The sequence below is a fragment of the Carassius gibelio genome, chromosome A1 (assembly GCF_023724105.1).
Source record: "Carassius gibelio isolate Cgi1373 ecotype wild population from Czech Republic chromosome A1, carGib1.2-hapl.c, whole genome shotgun sequence".
Taxonomy (NCBI): domain Eukaryota; kingdom Metazoa; phylum Chordata; class Actinopteri; order Cypriniformes; family Cyprinidae; genus Carassius; species Carassius gibelio.
Window position 1 is genome coordinate 35,742,776 of NC_068371.1, and position 22,593 is coordinate 35,765,368.

Below are 22,593 nucleotides of genomic sequence, written 5' to 3' on the forward strand. Positions count from 1 at the left end.
TTCAACTACAACAGCAGATTCCACAACCACCCATCTAAGTTCAACAACTGATGAATCAACCACATCTCTGTCTGACACCACAAGAACTACTCATGCAACAAGTTTGACTTCTACAACCACCCCTTCAGCATCTTCGTCTGTAGCAACAACCTCAACAAAAATGTATGAATCAACCACAACTCTGTCTGACACCACAACAACAAATGATGGATCCTCAATTTTGGCTTCCACAACAATTTTCCCAACATTCTCAACTGTTGAACCAACGTCAAGAACATCTGATGCAGCAACCACAACTCTGTCTGACACCACAACAACAGATGCCACAACAATCTTTGCTCCTATGTCCACACCTCTGACATTGACCACTATAGCACCAGAATCAACAGCTGATGCAGCAACAACAACTATGCCTGACACCACTACCACTACCATTGCAACAACATCTTTTGATTCCACAAGCACCCATCTAAGTTCAACCACTGATGAATCAACCACATCTCTGTCTGACACCACAACAACTACTGATGCAACAAGTTTGACTTCTACAACCACCACTACAGCATCTTCAACTGTAGCAACAACCTCAACAAAAAATTATGAATCAACTACAACTCTCTCTGACACCACTAAAACTACTCATTCATCTACAATTTTGGCTCCTACAATCACAGTTCTGACACTGACACCTATAGCACCAGCATCAACATCTGATGCAGCAACCACGGCTATGCCTGACACCACAACAAGTATTGATACAACAATGATTTTGGCTTCCACAACCATCTTTCCTGCATCCTCAACTGTTGAAACTACATCTAATTCAGCAACTGTAGCAGTAGCGACAACATCAAAAAAAATTGATGAATCAACCAGAACTTTGTCTGGCACCACAACAGCAAATAATGCAACCTCAAATTTGGCTTCCACATCCATACCTCTGACATTGACAACTATTGCACCATCATCAACAACTGATACAAAAACAACCACTCTGCCTGAAATCGCAACAACTGTTTACGCAACAACAGATTTTGCTTCCACAACTACCGCTACAAGATCCTCAACTGCTGCAACCAAAACTATGCTTGACACCACAACAGCTGCTGATGCAACAACAACTTTGGCTTCAAAAACCACCTCTACAACATCCTCAACTGTAGCACAATCACTAACAACTCATGCAACCATGACAAATATATCTGATAGCACAACTATTGATTCAACAACAACTTTGTCTTTCACAACCACCCCTCCAACATTATCAACTGCAGTACCAACCTCAACAAGTGATGCAGCGATATCAACAATGCCTGACACCACAACAACTATTGATGCAATAACAATTTTGGATTCCACAACATCATCAACATTCTCAGCTGCATCAAAAATTTTGACCTCTGATGCAGCAACCAAAACTATGCTTGACATCACCACAGCTGCTGATGCAATAACATCTTTGGCTTCCACAACCAACCATCCAACATCCTCAACTGTAGCAACAGCATCAGCAACCACAAATGTGACAGACATTGCAACAACTATTGAAGCAACATCTATGGTTTCCACAACCCCCCCTCCAACATCCTCAACTGCAGTACCAACATCGACAACTGATGCACCAGTGTCAACCACTAATGAAGCAACAACCATTATGCCTAACACCACAAAAACTACTGATGCAACAACAATTTTGACTTCCACAACAACTCCTCCAGCATCCTCAACTGTAGAAAAAATGTTGACAACTGAAACAGCAGCAACAACCATGTCTGATACCACCAAAACTACTGATGCAGAAACAACTTCCACAGCTACCCCTCCAAAGTTAACAAGCCATCCAACGACAACAACTATGCCTGACACAGCTAAAAATATTTACGCAACAACTTTGGCTTCCATAACCACCCATCCAACATCCTCAATTGTGGCACCAATGTCAACAACAAATGTTGAATCAACCACAGGTATGCTTGACACCACAGCAACTACTGGTGTGACAACAACTTTGGCTTCTACAGCCACTCCTCCAGAATCCTCTACAATCAATCCTGCCACAATTGCTGTGGGTGAATCCAAAACAACACTTCCAATGACAGCTGCTGTTAAAACTAATACGACTTTGGTTTCTGAAACAATTCTGACTACAAGTCATCCAAAAACCATTATTGTGCCTGAAGATACAACACTTCCAACAACAACTACAGGTACAGCTTTGGCTAACACAACCACAATATTTTCAACTACAGGCCCAACCACTTTAACTGATGTATCATCTACAACTATGCCTGACACCACAACAGCTATTGGTGTTACAACAACATCTTTGGCTATCCCAAGCATCCCTCCAGTATCCTCAACTGTATCATCAATGTTGACAACTGATTCAGCAACCACAACTATGCCTGAAACCACAAATACAACTGGCACAACCCTAAGCAAACATCCAACATCTTCTGCTATTTCAGTCATTACAATGTCTGAAATAAAAACAGTGTTTCCAACAAATGCTAATATGGTTGAGACAACTAGAAATGTGGTTTCCACAACAACAAACAATCCTACAACACTTAATGTTGAAACCACAACAGATCTTCCAAATACAGCTACTGGCAAGACAATAACAACTTTGGACATATCTGCAACATCCGTAACTATAGAACAATCTTTGGCTGCTACAACCATCCCTCCAACATCATCAAATATGGCACCCATGTTGACAACTGATACAACTACAACTGATACAACTGCAACTTCATCTGAAACCGCAACAATACTTTCAGTAACAACAGTTAATGCAACAATGACAACTTTGGCTGCCCAAAGTACCCCTCCAGCATTCTCATCTGTAGCACCAACAACTAATGCAACAACAACAACTATGCCTGAAACAACAACAGTCCTACCAACAACACCTATTGGTGCAACAACAACTTTGACTACAACAAGCAACCCTCAAACATCATCACATCTAGAACAACTGTTGACATCTGATGCAGAAACCACAGCTGTGCCTAAAACAACAGTTCTGGAAACAACAATTTTGTTTAACTTAAGCACCCCTGCAAAATCTTCAGTTGCAGCACCAATGTTGACAACTGATGCAGCAACCACAACTATTGGTGCAAGAACAACAAATATTGCCAACTCAAGCATCCCTCAGTCATTCTCATCTTCAGCACCCTTATCGACTCCTGATTTAACAACCACCACTATGTTTGAAACAACAACAGTACGTCCAGTAACAACTACTGGTGTAACAACTTTGGCTGGCACAAATAAACTTCCAGCAGCAACTATAGGTGAGACAACTATAATCTTGGGTCTCATTCTCAACTATCACACTAAACATCATAACTCATCCAGAAACTATAACTATGCCTGAAATTAATACAAGTATTGGTGAACGAACTAAAAAGATTTAACCCCATAAACACCACAACCCCTCCAACTCTGGTGGAGGAGTCCGTGACAACATCATCCATGAATATTCATCCAACAAGCACAATTTCTGAGATAAAAATTACTACCTTTGGTGCATTAAATACAGATATAACTTATTCAACAACCACACCTTATTCTAAAATCACAACAACTAGTAGTGAAACAATTACAACATGAATGTCCTCTTCAACATTAGTTGGAAGATCTATCTATTTGATATATTTATGATATTATGATAATAATTAATATACTTTATGCATTCTTCTTTTCCTTAAATATATCTCCTAAAATATTGTTTTTGCACTGCAGGCTTAACAACTCCTGCTCCAACATGGAATAAAACAACTCTGAAACCTGTACAACCACCAGATGTGTAAGAACACAATTTTAAGAATAAATTGTATTGTGTAAATTGTTGTATTGTGTAATCTTATTTATTATCTCACTCAGCATTGTACCTCTTTAATTTCTTTTTCAGGATTGGGAGGGTGATTATTTACATTCGGCTCATATTTATTACACGGGGCCCTGTACCAAGTGCTGAAAAAATATTACAATTGGCAAACTCTCTGCTGGCCGAACGTTTCAGAATTAAACGAGAACTGAGGGCACAAAGCTTAAGTACCCCTGTGAGCTTTGTGAATGTCACTTACACAAGTGAGTTTTCTCTTCTCTGTTCAGTCACCAGTAAACAAATTTCAATACTGCAGTAAAAAGATGTATGCACACACAATATCAGCTAAGATGTATTATTATTATTAATTCATGTTTTTTTTTTTTTTTTTAAAGAACTTTCTGATACGTCATATGCCCTGAATTTTGGATTTGAAATCAACAATGTTACCATGTCTCAGAAATTTGATCTCAGGGACACCACATATAAATTAATTCAGGACTCTATCAATAAATTGGTAAGTCTGAAACAATTTGTATTTAAAATGCTCTTATTATTATTAAGTTTTGGGTTAAGCTCAACTATTAAGCCCAAATTCTATCACCTTTAATTTTTAATATAAAATTGTTTCATTGCTGACCTGTTTAGCTGAACGAGATGCTAACTGAGCCCACAGCCACTCCATTTGTGTTCAAAGATACCAATTTCACGTAAGATTTAAACATTTATTAGAATAGAAATAAATCCATTGATTCAAAGATATCTAGTTTATATGTGCTTAGATCATATGTAAAGGAAGAAGCACATTGAGATCTTTTTGAAGGGTTCATTTGCATCATTGTATGTTTTTATTTCTCCCCAGGGGTAATTCCACCACTATTCAGGCTGATGTACAGTATGTTTTCTCAGAAAGCGACTTCCAGAAACCCAGTGCCTTTCTCAATGCACTTATTGTGGTTAATAGTGGTATGTACTTCTGCATAGAAACATTGTTGTTAACTTTATAGTTATTTGAGATTTTGTTTTAAGTCTTAATTATTTTACACATTATCATCTACAGAGACTATTACAACAACTACACCTGCTGCAACTAGAACCACCTTTTACTCCACAGTGCTGAGCACTACAATCACAAATAACAGCACTAGTGCAGCATGGGTTGTGGCCATTATTGTACCCTGTGCTATTGCTATCATCCTCGTACCTTGCTGGATTCTCCTTTGTGTAAGTATCATAAAGATTTAGTAAGAAACATGCATATTATAACTGAAGTGATTAGTGATAACATTTGATATAAAAATGTACCCAAAACCTATCAATGTCACAAATGTTAATTCCAGTCTAACTAGGCTCTCTCTCTCTTTCCTCAGTGTTTGCTGTGTGGTTGCTGTACAGCATTGAGAAGAAGGTGGTCCAGAAGACGGTCATACAATGTACAATACACCACTCACAGCCTATTCTAGAGAGCTCAAGACACATCAGGAAAATTTTCTAACACTAACTGATTACTTATTATACTAATCCAAATTGTGATGGTGGTACTTTATAGTTTACATTTAACTTTCCATAATGATTATGATATCTTACAGCTTTTACAATACACTATTTATTTTATTGTGCCTGTATTGCTGGACAGACAGGATCTTAAATTGTGATTAATGTAATTTATTTTCAGAATTGTTTAATGGACAAAAAATGTAAGATTTCATTAGACATTATTTACATGTTATATAATATTTTTGGATTTCCAAATAATTAATTTATTTGATTTTACACATTTCATTTTAAGGGGCAATGTTGGTAATGTTAAACTTATTTATACTTCATGCACTTTAGTTCCATGTAACTCCATGAAAATCCTTGTGTGCTTTACACACAGTTGTAGATGTAAAACAGCAGCAAAACCAATCAACAGTTATTTTATCTGCATAATTTCAAATCTTGTTTTTAATGATCACTTCTGTTCTGACAAGATTGTCCTGCAGCTGCTGACAGGAAATGTTTGTTTTAGTTAGGCATCACACAAAAAGCTTTTATTCACCTTTTAAATCATAACAACATTAATAAATGTAAGAACAAATGTATATATAACCAAATGACAATGATCTAGCAGGACCCTGCATGCATAAAAAATAAAATAAAATCCTTACACTGTTGAAAAATACACAAATTCTGTCTATTTAGATTTTTTTTCCCACATGTATATCATATTCATCCACTATTTTTCCACACATTTCTAAATATAGAATTTGTTTGCTCACACAGCACAGAAGTCATCATACAATCTTTTAAAATTACATTTAAACGTGCATTTCAATATAATCTGACACCCATTTTTAAATTAATACTATAACTAATTTAACCCAAATCAGTCATGTCCACATAATTTGTTCAGTAGTTGTTAAATAAACGGAATACATTACAGTAAATTGTTACTCAATGTACAACCTGTCAGTTTTTAATGCAAAATGAACCAAGACTGGGTCATAATGACATATATGTGTTCATGCATTCACATTCATAGCCTCAATACAAAACCTGTAAAAAGTTAAAAAAAATGAAAATAAAAGGTGGGATATGATTTGCCCATCATAGTGCATTACAAACCTGTATCCTGATTTGAAGTAGCAGATTAAGTCTGGTGAATGACATTAATACAACAACAGACAAAACCAGAATGAGAAGCTAGATAAAAAAGTTGGTTAAGACAAATTTTAGGTTGTCTTGACCAAAACCTGAAGCCTGAAAGTTTGAAAAAGTTGTAAAAGCTTAAAATTTTAAGCAGTTTTGAAGTTTGAAAGTTTAGATAAAGAGAGCTGCTGAAAAATAAATAAATGAATAAATAAATAAAAACAATCACAGAAAACATTACAAATCATCAACCATTAACCATTACAACCATTAAAAGGTTAGTGTATTTTGGAACAAATTCCATTAGGATTATGTGGTTTTAACAAGCCACAAATAGAAGGCAACACATTACCATGAGAACCACAGGGAACATTACAGTTTCCGTTAAAAACATTACAAATTCTGTGATGGTTGCTATTGTTTTTCAGCAGGGAGAGAAACATAGATAGGCTTCGATGGAAATTATCAGATGATAGAAAGATTGAATTATTCATGCCTGATGGACTAATTGTTAATGCTTCTTTTGTGAAAATTCATGAAGGGATAATAGTTAATCAAATTTGCAAGGCAGGCTCTGTTTGAGGAACAGGAAGTGAATACCCTATTAAGGAAGAGATTTCATATCTCATATCAGGTCCGACTGGTTTGTCACGATAGATCTTAAAGACGCATATACTGTACTTCCATGTCTCCATCCAGTGTTGGGGTAGTTACTCAAAAAATTTAATTAGTTACAAGTTACTAGTTACTTCTGTAAATTGTAATGAGATTACTTTACTAGTTACTGCATTTGAAAAGTAACTTCATTACTTATTACTTATTACTATTTCTTAGGGCCCTATAAAATCAGTTTTATTTTTTCTCAACTCCTTTTTAATGGTTACATTTAATTTTATTAATCAAAAATCATGTCTAATTAATTTAATTCATAACATTTATACATTTTCACAGCAATTTATTAAAAGTTTAACAAAAATTACATGTTTAGGGCCCTATGAAATGTTTTATTTTTTCTTCACCATATGTTTTATTTTTTTAGCATGTGTAATTATTTAAACGCATAAAAACAACTTAATTTATTACATTTTTTTAAAATAGCCTTGTGAAATGTTTTTTTTCCCCCTCAGAAATGCTGTTGTGTATTTACATTTTTCTGGTTATCAAATGAAGGAATGAAACTTTAATTTAGATTTTCTTTTAAATATAAATTGCATTTCTTTTTTCTTCTTGTGAGAAATATATTTTCAATCTGAGTATGAACAACAAACACAAACTATGCAGCATATACTGTAGTAAAAACAATTGCACAAATTGTCTTCAACAATACAGTGCAAAAACAGTGCAAATGATTCACAAACTACATACAAAATGAGTGAGAAATATTCACAGTGTAACAGAAAAAAAAATAGTGCAACTATCTTTATGAACTGTATAATTATATAATGATTTACATAGTATACATAATATAAATGATCGATCCATTGGCTGTAATCTTTCAGAATCTGTTATTTTTACCGGGACCCAATACATAAATTCCAGTGCTTTATCAGATATGTACCACTGTTTCATCCTTGTTTTTTCCATACTTTCACTATGTTAAGTAGTAGTTCAAAAGACTACTTATTAGTTTAATATGGGAGATTCTGAACCAATCTGGGCACGGGGACTAGCGTCACCAATAATTTCTGTTTGGCTCAGAGGAACGAAAGCATTGGTTTCTTCTGCCGAATCAATGGCCGCATTTCCACTGTCGGGCCAGTGCGAGCCAGGGTTTAAAAGGGGCGTGCAGGGCTAATAGCCTCGGGCCAGCACCGAGGCCAGAATAGAGCATCACAGTCCCGCCCACAGCCCGAGAGAGCTTTGGTGCAGGAAGTAAATTTCCCATTCATTTCTCCCATTGACTTTCGGAAAAATCCGTATCTAAAGAATTTTAGAGCATGTCTGAGGATAACCAGCTATGGCTGAACTCATAAGCATATAACATATCATTTCGAGTTAAAAAATTAAGAGAAAATCCAAAAAAAGTAAAAGGTACATATTTTCATTTCGAGCGAAGGAACTACTCATCCCATAAACCACCGCGCCTCACTGAATTCGACTGAAGCCAAAACCGCGAACGATCCTTTTGATCGACTTCCAAATCTGAGGTTGCGCAAACTTTTTCCTCCAATGAATTTTATTTTATATAGTGAATGTGCAGTAATAGCAGTTCTTTCAGTATTAATCGTGTAAATAAATAGTGTTTTATACAGGTATTGTGTATTGATTTTTATATTTATCATCGTGTATTTTATATATTGTGTGCGTGTTTGAAAGTGGTTAACGTCAGCAACATTGTGCTGTGCTTTGTATCTGACTTGCAATCACCGCTCAGTCGTCAACACATGTCGTTGCCATTACACAAATGTTCAGTAAATGCACAAAAAGCCTATGCCTAGGCTAAATATTGTTTTGACAGTGGCATCATAAAATGCTTGATATGACACATACCGTATGAAGGCTACAGTAGCCTAGCTAAAGTGGACGATAATGCTACGTTACCATCCTCCCTTAACCAGACAGTTACACGAGTTCCACCAATCAGATGCATCACTGTGGGATTGTTCAGGATTGTGGGTAATGAAGTATTTATCCAAGACATTGCGAATAAAAGGCATTTATCTCAAAACAAGGTTAGTGCCCCATGAACCTTTGCCATTTATATGAGCTACTATTATGGGTTAGTACAGCCGTAGCTGGTTTTAAGTCTACCATGTATGGTTACGTTTTTATGGCTTATACCCCAAATGTCAATGCAGAAATTGCACTGAATTTTCACTTTTGGCACCAGCTGTGGGCGGGACTGTGATGCTCTATAGCGCAGGGTTTCCACAGTCAGGGGGTGTTTCTCAATGTCAAGGAAGGATCCTCAGAAGCCAGTATTTCGGGGATGCTACGTCATCGACATCTGTCGAAGGACTGTTCCAATGTCGAGGATCCTCGGAATTTCAACCAAGGACTGAGTCCTTCGTTTGAATAATATATCATACACAGGAAAGGATGCATATGTGTATCCTTCGCGCTCTTCGTGCTCTCAAATCACCCACAATCCTATGCGCGCAGCTTTGCTATCTAACGTTAGTTAAAAAATGTCGTACGTTAACGTAGTCGGAGTGTTAACAGTTTTTATTTACGTTACCAAAAATGTGTTAAAACTGTAGTAAATATAAGTAAAGTTTGACGTTTAAATGCCAGTACAAATTACTACCGTATTGATATTGTAAATTATACAAATACAAATGGTTAACTGAACCGGACCTGTCATTTAACAATTGGTTGCGTCATCGGCATTTCTTTTATAAATAACTAGTTAAGTTGTCCAAAGTAATTTAATGATACCATTCACAGCATTATTCAAACGGACCTTTTCACTGACGTAATGACGCAATTACGTGCACTTGCTAGCCTGTTCCATTTATGTGTTCTCCGTATGCTAAAGAGGAGTCTCACCTAGCCTCTGAAGGAAGTGACTTGGAAGGATCAATCCTACCAAGGAAGTATCCTTGACATTGAGAAACGCCTAGGGCCTGAAGCTCCGCTGCGCATCACTAAAACACACCCTTTACACGCCTCTCTGGAACAACGTCACTCACGAAACGCCTTCATTTCATCAACAAAGAGAAGTTATCAGAAAACTAAGAAATAAATCACTGAAACATGCGCGATCACACTCGAACATGATAAAAGCGGCTGTTTGTTTGCATGCTTTGGTAAATATCCAAATTCAAAGGCATCGATGTTTTACTATAGTAGAATAAGTGATACATTGATCGTAATGAATTACTTTATCAGGACTCAGAATTAATCACACAGAAATACATTTATTTTTATTTTATTTATTTATTTTCTAAAATAGCCTGCTTATTCAGTCGAGTCTGTTTCTATTTATTTGTAGCCAAAGTGTCCTATACGTCACATTTAGAATGAATGAGAATATCTCTATTTTTATAAAAGCTCCCAAACATAAAACATTATTATATTTTTATGATAGGCTACGTGGAGCTAAACTCTCGAGACGAGACTTATGACAGATAATATAAGTTACTAAATAATTACACAATTGTGATAGAGAATAAGAAGCTGACATCTGATTTCCTCAAATGGTTATATTTACCATGCTTACTATGGTAATGTTAATGTCCAGCGTGCATAGTCTTTTGCATCGTTTATAAATATTTCTGCCTTGTATGGTGATTGTAAAACACATCCTCCTGCTGACTGAAAGTGATGCAAAAATGCTGGTGTTATAGAAATGATCCACAGTGCAGACTCTATATTTTATGAAAGCTCCCGAACAAAAATCATTATAATATTCTGATGATAGGCTATGCTACGTGGAGCTAAACTCTCGAGACAAGACGACAGATAAATATATTACTAAATAAAAGTTATAAATAAAAGTAAAAGTGGTTGCATTTACCATGTTTACTATGGTAACTTTTATCGTGCATAGTCTTTACATAGCTTATAAATATTTTATCAATTTATTTCAATCACTCGCTGCTGACTAAGAGTGAGTTTTGATCTCAAATTATTTAAAAAAGTCTTTAATACTGGTGTTAAAGCTGTTATCTTTCTAAAATGATCCGCAGCGAAGACGCTCTAGACACGGAGAAACTCCGCCTTTGTCATAACTCCTCCTCTAGCCCCAGCTGGCACGATCAAGCCCCGGAATTGACAGTGGAAACGCGATTGGCCCTGGCACGCACTAGCACGCCCGGTTTAAGCTCGCCAGTGGAAACGCAGCTAATGTTGTCAAAATGCGATGATGTAATCACGTACACTATGGAGCCTCTAAGCGCAAAGATCAATCGTTATTGGGAAACCTGGCCCAGAACTTTACACACAGGCAAACACGGCATGTGTAACGCAGGAAAGTGCATTCCTATAGTCTAGTAAAGTAGTGTAGTTACCAATATTATTAGTGTAATGCGTTACTTTACTTCGTTACCCAAAAAAGTTATATCGTTACTGTAATCCGTTACTTTGTAACTCATTACCCCAACACAGGAAGTTTCTGAGGTTTGCTTTTGGGGGTCGAAGCATACCAATATCGAGTACTTCCGTTCGACTTTCTGTAGACTCATTTAAAATAATGTAATCATCTTGTTTTAGCCAGTTTTCTGTCAAACACAGCACATGTACATTATATTCAGTGTTTATATCACTTACAAATAGTGCTTTCATAGAAAGGGACACAATTCAATAAGCCAAGCTTTATTATTTGTTTATCCGTATTACATCTGTCTTTTATTTGTTGAATATAAATTAATTTGTTACTCTTAAATTGGTTTGGAAGTTTTTTATTTTATTTTCTAGTTTAGTGAACAGACACTATAGTGTGTCTCTATCTAGGTGAAAGATTCATGTGCTGAGAATTAACTGATTTGGTTAAATGTGTGATGATTGGGTGAAGGAGAAGCTGGAAACATTGCGAGTATGAACCATTTAATGAAAAACAAAACAAACAAAAATACAAATAACGCTGAGAAGACGACAATCCAAGATGGTGGGAGACGGTGAGTAATCCATATGGGGATGGTGAGTTGGCAGCAGGAGAGGATGGCACAGGAACTGCGGGGAACCGAGCCGAAGGTAAGTGGTTATGCTTGTGAAGGTGCGATGAGTGGATGAGGATCCGGGGGAAGACACGGACATCCAACACAGAAGCAAAGAACAGTTACCAAACATGAAACAATGCTCTCAAAAACACAAGATGTGAGACAAGCCATTATATAGGGAGGGAGTAATGAGTGACAGCTGCTGCTGATGACAATTAATGGAGACGCCCACAAGCTAATCAGTGCAGATGCGGAACACACAGACTTCACCATAGTCTGTCAAGGAAAATAAGAAAAAAGAGACCAAAAAATGCAGATGAGCTGAAAACATCTCTATGTTTGTAAGGACTATACAGTCCTTATAAACTGTGTTATTCCTCTTAACACAGAAGTTTGTTGAAACCTTTTACACACTAATGCAGAGTTCATGCTGCACGATTTTAGCCGGGAGACAGTGTGAATTAGGCTAAATCTGTGCATCCCTCAACCGTGTTCTGCAGCAGCATCTCTAAACAGTGCTGTTATTACTGACAACACCTTTTTGTGCAAACTGCATAACCATTATTACAGTTAACTATGCAAAGTGATATGGAACTGTAATGTGGTCAAGTTATCTGCCTGGAAATACATTTACCATGCGTTTCCCTGAAAATAATTGCACACGTTTGTCAGCCCATCAGATTCAAGCATTCAATGGCCCCATGGTATAAAGTTACACAACTTGTGTCAGATACTGTATATTTTATTTTTGGTCAAACTAAACAGAACTTGAATCTGTCAAACTTTAGATTTGGCGGGAACATAAGGCACAAAAAATCTACTGAAGATAAATGACATTAAATCTCTGAATATCTCGGCAGATGTTTAAACAACAAAAACAGCTTTACCAGCTTCAGTTACTACTAACCAAATTTATTTCTGTCAGACATCTAAAGAAGTTCTTATTGAGAATTAAAATTGAGGTTTAGATGTTGATGTTTAATTGAATGTTAAAAGAAAATGTTATAAAAAGTCATCATGATCAGTGGCACGGCACATTTATTTTTTCTAAAGGTGTTTTTATTAAATTTTCTCTGATTGATGTGTTTTTTTAAAAGTAAATTTATTATGGCAAGAACAAATATGATCAGATGTTTGTTCATTATGACATAATCATTGAGTTCTGATCAAGTTTTGAGTATATTAATTATAAGATGATAATTATAACAATAATTCGAAACTATCAGGTTATCCAACAGTGAATAGTTATTTTTTATTAATAATAAAAAATACTTCATAGAGTTTTGAGCTACAACATGATTTAGAGAATAACAGACATCAAGACATTAATCCCACATTAATTTCAACAATGGTGACAATCAACAACATATTCATATAAACATCAAATCTGTACATCACAAAAATAAACAAGTCACTACAAAAATAAAAGCTGGTGACTTCAAATGAAATATTCAATGAAACATCAGCAGCTGAACCTCTGTTAATTCTAAATTAGAACTCCTGTATATGTCTGACAGAAATAAAATTAGTCAGTGCATTTTCCAAAAGCAACTATGGTAGCAAGTCGTTTCCAACAGAGTTTTGTGGAACTAACGACCAGATTTAGGCAACCCTATTTATGTTCATTATGAGTGAAAAGTGGTAAATGCATAATTGGAACAAACAAACAAACAAACAAAAAAGTAAAAAAAACAAGGCATAATGTGATTGGCTTCCCACCCCACCCCAAAATAAAAACAACAAAAAAAAACTGCAATCTTTAAGGCTACGTCCACACAAAGCCAGAGCTTTCCCTATGTATCTTTTTTTCTCCTCGTCTCAAGAAATATCTGCGTCAACACAAAACCACAAAACCGGCACATAACAATGTAGTTACATGTCCAAGAAGACTTGGACTATGCATAAACCTTCTGCATTGGTATACAAACGAACATGGAGCAATATCTGTGTTAATGTTAGTTAATAAAAAGACAATCATTCAGTGTTCATCTTTTGAATTCTGTTATGTGACATAGTGGTGTGTGACTAGGGGCAAGATGTGGGCTGATGACGTCATTGTTTCAGAAAAAAATACAGATTCTTTGTCCAGACGAAAACAAAAGGGCGACGTTTTCAGATTTATCCACTCTGGGACCCGCTTTCAAAAAATATTGGTTTCACTCTCCCAAAACGCTGGATCCATGTGGACAAAATGCCTATATGATACAATATTTATGCATATACAGCAAACATGTCTCCATGTGGATGGGACCTAAGCCTTTATCAATTTTTACTTTTATTTATTTCTTAATTATAGAGCTTTTTATGGGCTACCATATAAAATATATTTTTTCCCCCATAAACACAAATTGCCCTCCACCCAGTGGTATTCTATCCAGAGTTACATATTTTAAAATTATACACAACATTTCAAAATGCCATCAAATCATAATGTGTCATCCGTCTCGTTTTATGGAGAGTTGGCTCCCCATACAGAGCTAAATGGACTGTAACAAATATCATTCCCAAGAGAAGATGGACATTCATCATCACAAGTTTCAGGATTGTGAGTATTGAGCACTGAAATCATTCTCCAAAGTTGCAGTACTGACAACAGGACTGCAGTTGCATAAAGGGTTGACTTGACTTGAGAGTATAGGGCACCACCCTGAAGACAGACTACCTAACAGGCTGAACGGACCGGAGGAGAGCAAACTACTGGCAGCAGGTAACTGGGAGACTGGGCAGAAATCCAGGTAAGTCACATGACAGGACACTACTTGACAATACAGGGTTGGATTCAATTAGATTGCACATTGGTGGGTTTTTGTAAATGTGAGCCAAAATCATCACAATTAAAAAGAACAAAAGACTTGAACTACTTCAGTCTGTGTGCATTGAATTTATTTAATACACAAGTTTCACAATTTGAGTTGAATTACTGAAATAAATCAACTTTTCCATGACATTCTAATTTACTGAGATGCACCTGTACAGTATGTATTGCTATGAAACTTTTATTGCTTTACATCGAAACTTAAGTTATTTTTCTAAATAATTGTGTGCACTTATATTTTCAGTTCCATTCATTTGTTTCGCTGGAACAGTTTTTTATAGGAACTGAATATTACACAACACTCGTCTACACAAGAAGGCAAGTCCATTCTTTGAATTCTTGGAATTGTGAAACAATCCAAGAACGTTATCACCTGCCCATCAAAGTAAAGTTGAAACGTTTCTGTTTACTTTTCCGTTTTTTTTTTCTTTTTCTTTTTCTTTTTTTAAATAGGGCCTACATAAACATTCTCCTGGCATACTCCATTCAGAGTAAATAATTTGTTGAATGAAATCTCAATCATAGTCTCTATATTTCACCAATATACGAAAAAATTATAGATTTTAGTTTGTATGGAGTTTGTCCGAAGATATAGCCTATTTGCTAATTTGCTTTCTTTTATTAAAAAAGTTTGTTTTTGTTGTTTGTTTCTAACAAATTCTTTGCTATTTGAAAGTCGTTTTTCTGCTGAAATTTCTGCTAAAAGTAAACATTTGTTTCTGTTATAATGTTGTTTATATATGGTAGATATGTAATATCTTTATCCCGAAATCTCTGTGAATGTACTATCCAATAAAAAGTTCAGTGTACAAATAGGTTTCAAAACAGGTTTATCACAAAAGTAGTTACGATTAGGCCTATTTGGTATTATCAAGCCTGAGTGACGACTTGTGGTGGTTAACTAACTAACAGGGGCGTGTCTAAAGCATTTTAAATGGTGTGTGTGTGTGTGTGTTTGTGTGTGTGTTTTTGTGTCATATCAGGACACAACTCTGTATAATGACATGGGTATGACACAGGTATTACAAGGAGAGGGTGACTTATGAGGACATAACCCATGTTCCCATTTTTCAAAACTCTTATAAATCAAAGAATACAGTGTTTTTTTTTGAGAAAGTAAAAATGCACAAAGTTTCCTGTGAGGGTTAGGGTTAGGTGTAGGGTTGGTTCAGGGCCATAGGATATACAGTTTGTACAGTATAAACACCATTACGTCTATGGGATGTCCCCACTTTTCACAAAAACAAACATGTGTGTGTGTGTGTGTGTTTGGGTGTTGGTTCTGTCTGGGACACATTGCAAAGTTTTGGGGATATTTATGTGGGATTCGCTCTCAAAATAGCTGTGATTTTTACATAGTGATAACCATAGCAATAGATGGGACAACATATGTAAAAATGTGCATAAGACTAGAGCACCCTCACTATTTTTAGAAGCATCCTCAGTGATTATTTCTGGAACCTGGTTGTTATCCGTTTTTATTGCAAAACCTTATACAAAAACAACAAAATACAAATGGACTAAATAAAATAATTTAATCAATTTAAGCACTTAGCTAAAATAAGTAGGCTATCAAAAAATAAATAACTAGAGAAGGGGGACTATAATCAGCTTGCTTCCATGTAGTGAGATAAACCTACTCCTTACATAAATGAGAAAAAAAGCTCTTGTCTTCAGTGATGCAAAGACAACGTTTGAGCATGTACACGCAATATCTGAGTGAGAGCAGAGACCATTCATAAAAGAACAATGTACTGTATATTTAAAAGCACACATCTAGTTTTGTGTGAGTGAACTAAGCCAAATTTCAGGGAGGGCCGGTGCCACCACTGGCCACCACATAGACACGCCCCTGACTTCCAGTCAATAGAGGACGATTAAACACAGTGTTTTTTTCTCTCTGCTATTTGTATTTAGTTAACTTTATCCATTATATTTTTTTACTTTTAATCCATTATTGATTGATTTATAGGTCTATTAATTTACCAGATATACACTATGTGATTATTAAAATGCAGACAAAACAGTGGAGCATCCTGAGAATTATGTTCTGAATTATTATTATTATTATTTTTAATGCTAGGACAATAGTAGTGGAAGTGGCAGGAAGGGAAGCCGGGACATAATCTTACTTTGACCAAAGTACTATAGGGCCTATATTGTACAGTGCTTGAAGCAATGCAGTAGCTCTGTCATCAATTCTTTACTTTATACCTTAGTTTTTTGACCTGGTTGTTCTTTGTCTCCAACGCACCTATCCATTGCCAGTTTATATTATACCTTAAAAATAAATCATCCCAATTTTCAGCAACTAGTCATTTAAAAAAAATAGTAAAGAGTGGACACTGTTTATTCAGGGTTTTATTTATTTTTGTAATGAATCTCATTGTCAGCTGGTAATAATCAAGATCTAAGGCGATCACTGTTGATTCATAGCTTATTCTTTACCTGCTCACCAGCATTCATAGCAGTCAATTACAAAACCATGAAACCTGGTCAGACTGATTCAAAAAGAAAGAAAATAAATAAAAATAATAATAAGCAAAATAACATATCTTTACTCCACCTTCACTTAATTTCTGAGCCAATTACTTAGTTTTATTTATTTAAATAATACAGTCAATAACTTGACTATACCATTCATTAATAAACAGTTAATGAAGACTGGAGTTTTCAGTATAATTTTTTTTTCAGTAGTTATTAGACCATAATGGTAAAATGGATTACTGTGAATATTAAATAGTAAAACATGCGCACTGAATAATTAGTTTAAAGCAATTAATTTCCTGAACATACAGTATTGTTCAAAATAATAGCAGTACAATGTGACTAACCAGAATAATCAAGGTTTTTAGTATATTTTTTATTGCTACGTGGCAAACAAGTTACCAGTAGGTTCAGTAGATTCTCAGAAAACAAACAAGACCCAGCATTCATGATATGCACGCTCTTAAGGCTGTGCAATTGGGCAATTAGTTGAAAGGGGTGTGTTCAAAAAAATAGCAGTGTCTACCTTTGACTGTACAAACTCAAAACTATTTTGTACAAACATTTTTTTTCTGGGATTTAGCAATCCTGTGAATCACTAAACTAATATTTAGTTGTATGACCACAGTTTTTTAAAACTGCTTGACATCTGTGTGGCATGGAGTCAACCAACTTGTGGCACCTCTCAGCTGTTATTCCACTCCATGATTCTTTAACAACATTCCACAATTCATTCACATTTCTTGGTTTTGCTTCAGAAACAGCATTTTTGATATCACCCCACAAGTTCTCAATTGGATTAAGGTCTGGAGATTGGGCTGGCCACTCCATAACATTAATTTTGTTGGTTTGGAACCAAGACTTTGCCCGTTTACTAGTGTGTTTTGGGTCATTGTCTTGTTGAAACAACCATTTCAAGGGCATGTCCTCTTCAGCATAGGGCAACATGACCTCTTCAAGTATTTTAACATATGCAAACTGATCCATGATCCCTGGTATGCGATAAATAGGCCCAACACCATAGTAGGAGAAACATGCCCATATCATGATGCTTGCACCTCCATGCTTCACTGTCTTCACTGTGTACTGTGGCTTGAATTCAGAGTTTGGGGGTCGTCTCACAAACTGCCTGTGGCCCTTGGACCCAAAAAGAACAATTTTACTCTCATCAGTCCACAAAATGTTCCTCCATTTCTCTTTAGGCCAGTTGATGTGTTCTTTGGCAAATTGTAACCTCTTCTGCACATGCCTTTTTTTTAACAGAGGGACTTTGCGGGGGATTCTTGAAAATAGATTAGCTTCACACAGACGTCTTCTAACTGTCACAGTACTTACAGGTAACTCCAGACTGTCTTTGATCATCCTGGAGGTGATCATTGGCTGAGCCTTTGCCATTCTGGTTATTCTTCTATCCATTTTGATGGTTGTCTTCCGTTTTCTTCCACGTCTCTCTGGTTTTGCTCTCCATTTTAAGGCATTGGAGATCATTTTAGCTGAACAGCCTATCATTTTTTGCACCTCTTTATAGGTTTTCCCCTCTCTAATCAACTTTTTAATCAAAGTACGCTGTTCTTCTGAACAATGTCTTGAACGACACATTTTCCTCAGCTTTCAAATGCATGTTCAACAAGTGTTGGCTTCATCCTTAAATAGGGGCCACCTGATTCACACCTGTTTCTTCACAAAATTGATGACCTCAGTGATTGAATGCCACACTGCTATTTTTTTGAACACACCCCTTTCAACTAATTCAACTAATTGCCCAATTGCACAGCCTTAAGAGCTTGCATATCATGAATGCTGGGTCTCATTTGTTTTCTGAGAATCTACTGAACCTACTGGTAACTTGTTTGCCACGTAGCAATAAAAAATATACTAAAAACCTTGATTATTCTGGTTAGTCACATTGTACTGCTATTATTTTGAACAATACTGTAAGTCCTGTAACAAAGTAACTGTTATAGTGGAAATCAGTAATATGATGTCAATTTGAACATAATTCTAAATTCACACAAGATAAGGCATTACAGGGATGGGTGTGTTTGCCAACACATACAATCAAAAATATGTTTGTTTAATAATTTAGTTATGATGTATTAAACATGTATTAAACATGAGCATATATCAAAAAACAACAGTGAATCTGTAATTCTACATTTGCCAAAATTATATAAAATCTGAAATCGGCAGATTATCTAGCTTTTACTGATATATATTATTTATAATTTTTTTTTTTTCTTACCAAGTTGCCACAAGATGCTGTACAAACAGAAAGGATGTGATTAAAAATTACAGATGATTATTTATTAGTAATTCAAATTACAATTTTTATCTCGCTTTAAACAACTAAACTTAAATAGGGGTTTGCGTTACAAGTCAGTTGAGATACACGCTGTTGTATTGTTTGATAGCTGCATAGGCTAAATTAGGATTTTAGTGATTGTTCATTTTGAATAACCTCAAAAGTTTTGTCTACGTAAGTTACTGTGCTGTTGTTAGTTTGTGCATTGCTGAACATTTCAAGACACACCCTATACCAGTATAACAATAAATCACGAGGGCAATCACATATTTATGTGATAGACGTTCTTGCACATGCATCAAAGAGATTTCGAAACATTGAGGTTCACACCCAAAATCTATTATTATAAGAAAGAATGCTGAGATTAGTTTGTGGCTAAGCATTTTGCTGTGCAATTTTTTCAGTATCATCTTGTGCACATAATTATTAAATCAATACTTTTAATTTTATATTACTTCTTATCCTAAAATGAAATTGACTGGAAAACATATTATCAAACTCAAAATTGATTCAATTGAACATTTGGTGAATTTCATGTCACCAAATTTCACTTTCTGTCTACTGTCAAATCCACAAAAGATGATAAGTTTGGGCAGAGAAGGTTTTCAGTTGGCAGAAAGTGGAGGGGTCCTATGATAGTCTACAGTGACAAAATATTTCCTGTAGAAACAATTTTCACTCAACAATTGCAAGTAAATTTCACAAACAGTTACAAAAAATGGCAAGAAACACATTGAATAAAAGAGGTTAAACAAACAGACAAACTCTTTTTGTTGTTGTTGTTGTTTATGGAATGTTTATGGGATAATTTCTAAAAAAAAAAAAAAAAAAAGAAGATAGATAGGATCTTTGATTATGCAATGTATGTAGTATATAAAATCAGATTTATTCTATCTATTTTATTAAGCCTTTTATAAGATTAGTTTTAGTTTACCTATTATTTCTTCATACTTTTAATTTTATTTTACATCAAAATAGGCACATCTGGTGTCCCCAAACCACCTTTTATCATCCTGACAAAAATAAATTCTTGACATTCAAGTTAGCAGTAATCAGCACTGTATTTACACCCTTAATTGTGGATAGGGAATAATACCATTATGCTTCTGTATTGTGTACTACTGGGTTCGGTCACTGAACTACACTTTTTACCACACCCTAGACGTCAACATATCTTTGATATAGTGTCGCCCAAAATTGCTCTTTTCAGTCAGTTACTTTTGAACTAAGAAGACAAATTACTCCGAGCATTGCAATACCGTTTGGTGTACATGGTTATGACTTTAAACAGCAGGAGGTAGGTGAATTATTAAACATTAAATTATCATACAACTTTTGATACTGTATTATACATGTAATATTCAATGCAACATACATGTATATGTAAAAATGTTTATATGACTAAAGTCTTAAGTCACTGCGGTCTATTTGTAGCAATAGCCAAACACATACTGTATGGGTCAAAATTAGTTTTTTTCTTTTATGCAAAAACTTATTAGGATATTTAGTAAAGATCATGTTTCATGAATATATATTGTAAATTTCCTAACGTAAATATATAAAATCTTATTTTTTTATTAGTAATTAATCATTTAGATAATTGAAAATGCCATTTTCCTCAAAATGTAGATTTTTTTTGTACCCTCAGATTCCAGAAATTCAAATAGTTGTACTTTGAGCAAATATTGTTCTATCCTAACAAACCATACATCAATGGATTTTTTATATTTATTTATTCAGCTTTCAGATTATGTATAAATCTTTTGTTTTGTTTAGTTTTTTTATTGACACTTGTCTGACTGGTTTTGTGGTCCAGGGTCACATAAGTTGACAATTGCCAGAGTGTCTGCTTGTGTGATTTGTTGTCAACTTGTATCAACTTTACATTAAAGCACTATTAAAAACTGAACTTGGAAGGTCTTTTAAACTACAATTCAATTCCTCAAGTTCAATATAGATAGATAGATAGATGGATAGATGGATAGATGGATAGATAGATAGATAGATAGATAGATAGATAGATAGATAGATAGATAGATCACATTCATACACTGGTGACCTAATGTTGTATAGAATGTTAGGTCCACTAAATAGATGGCAAAAGCATGCATTGAGGCTACATATTCAGTCACCAAAGGGGGTGCTTCAATATAAAATGACAAATAGGTCGGTTAAGTTGCTGGAAGGCCTCTCTTGGGGGACTCTAATGCTTGCGTTACAAAACACTTTTAGCCCAAAATTGTATTGTTCAAAGAAAAAAAGAAAGAAAAAACTTGCAAGACATTATCGAATCAAAAATGCAGCAAATATTATATTTGCTGTTTGTGTCAGTCATAGCTGCGTGTTGTGTCCACATTTGGAAATAAAGTCTAAATGACAGCCACTGACATATTTGTTTAGCTATATATATATATATATATATATATATATATATATATATATATATATATATATATATAGTGCATTTAAATAGAGCTCTTTCCCAAGAATAGCCTATACTAAGAGAGCAGTTATTTTTTGCCAGCCCAGAACAATGCAGAAAAAACATTGGCTATATGTTTGAGTTATTTCTCAATAAACGTATTGAAAAGTTCATATCGCTCATGTTCTATTCTGTATTGTTAATATAAATCATACACTCTCCAAATAAAAAGGTTGCATTTTATACATGCAACAGCCTTTTACTGGCACCTTATGACAATTAACCATGGTAAAGTGAACTTAGTTTAACTATAGTATATGTAGATTTCCTTGGTTACCACTACAGAAAACATGTTTTAACCATGTATAAACAAAAATATAACCTTGTACGTTAGAATTAAGGCATATTGAATGTTAAAATGCATTTCAAATTTAAAGTTAAGTAACGTTAGGTATTATTACCCATTATACTTAAAATAATTAACTGGCCATTAAAAGT

The 22,593-nt window shown here is 35.0% G+C and overlaps 1 protein-coding gene across 1 annotated transcript; it reads left to right on the plus strand.

Annotated features, from left to right (window-relative positions):
• Nucleotides 1-939: 939 nt before the first annotated feature.
• LOC128019084 (mucin-5AC) lies at nt 940-6,109 on the plus strand. Its single transcript, XM_052605079.1, has 8 exons — nt 940-3,302; nt 3,754-3,817; nt 3,923-4,101; nt 4,234-4,355; nt 4,487-4,548; nt 4,701-4,804; nt 4,899-5,062; nt 5,209-6,109. The coding sequence occupies exons 1-8, from the start codon at nt 1,085-1,087 to the stop codon at nt 5,299-5,301; spliced, it is 3,006 nt and encodes a 1,001-aa protein (XP_052461039.1). The 5' UTR covers nt 940-1,084; the 3' UTR covers nt 5,302-6,109.
• The last annotated feature ends 16,484 nt before the right edge of the window (nt 6,110-22,593 follow it).

Bases quoted from the DNA above. Each gene is read 5' to 3' on its own strand.
- LOC128019084 (XM_052605079.1), top strand. From the start codon at position 1,085: ATGCTTGACACCACAACAGCTGCTGATGCAACAACAACTTTGGCTTCA. The intron at 3,303-3,753 runs GTGAGACAACTA...TTTGCACTGCAG, and splicing joins ACTTCCAGCAGCAACTATAG to GCTTAACAACTCCTGCTCCA. The intron at 4,549-4,700 runs GTAAGATTTAAA...ATTTCTCCCCAG, and splicing joins TTCAAAGATACCAATTTCAC to GGGTAATTCCACCACTATTC.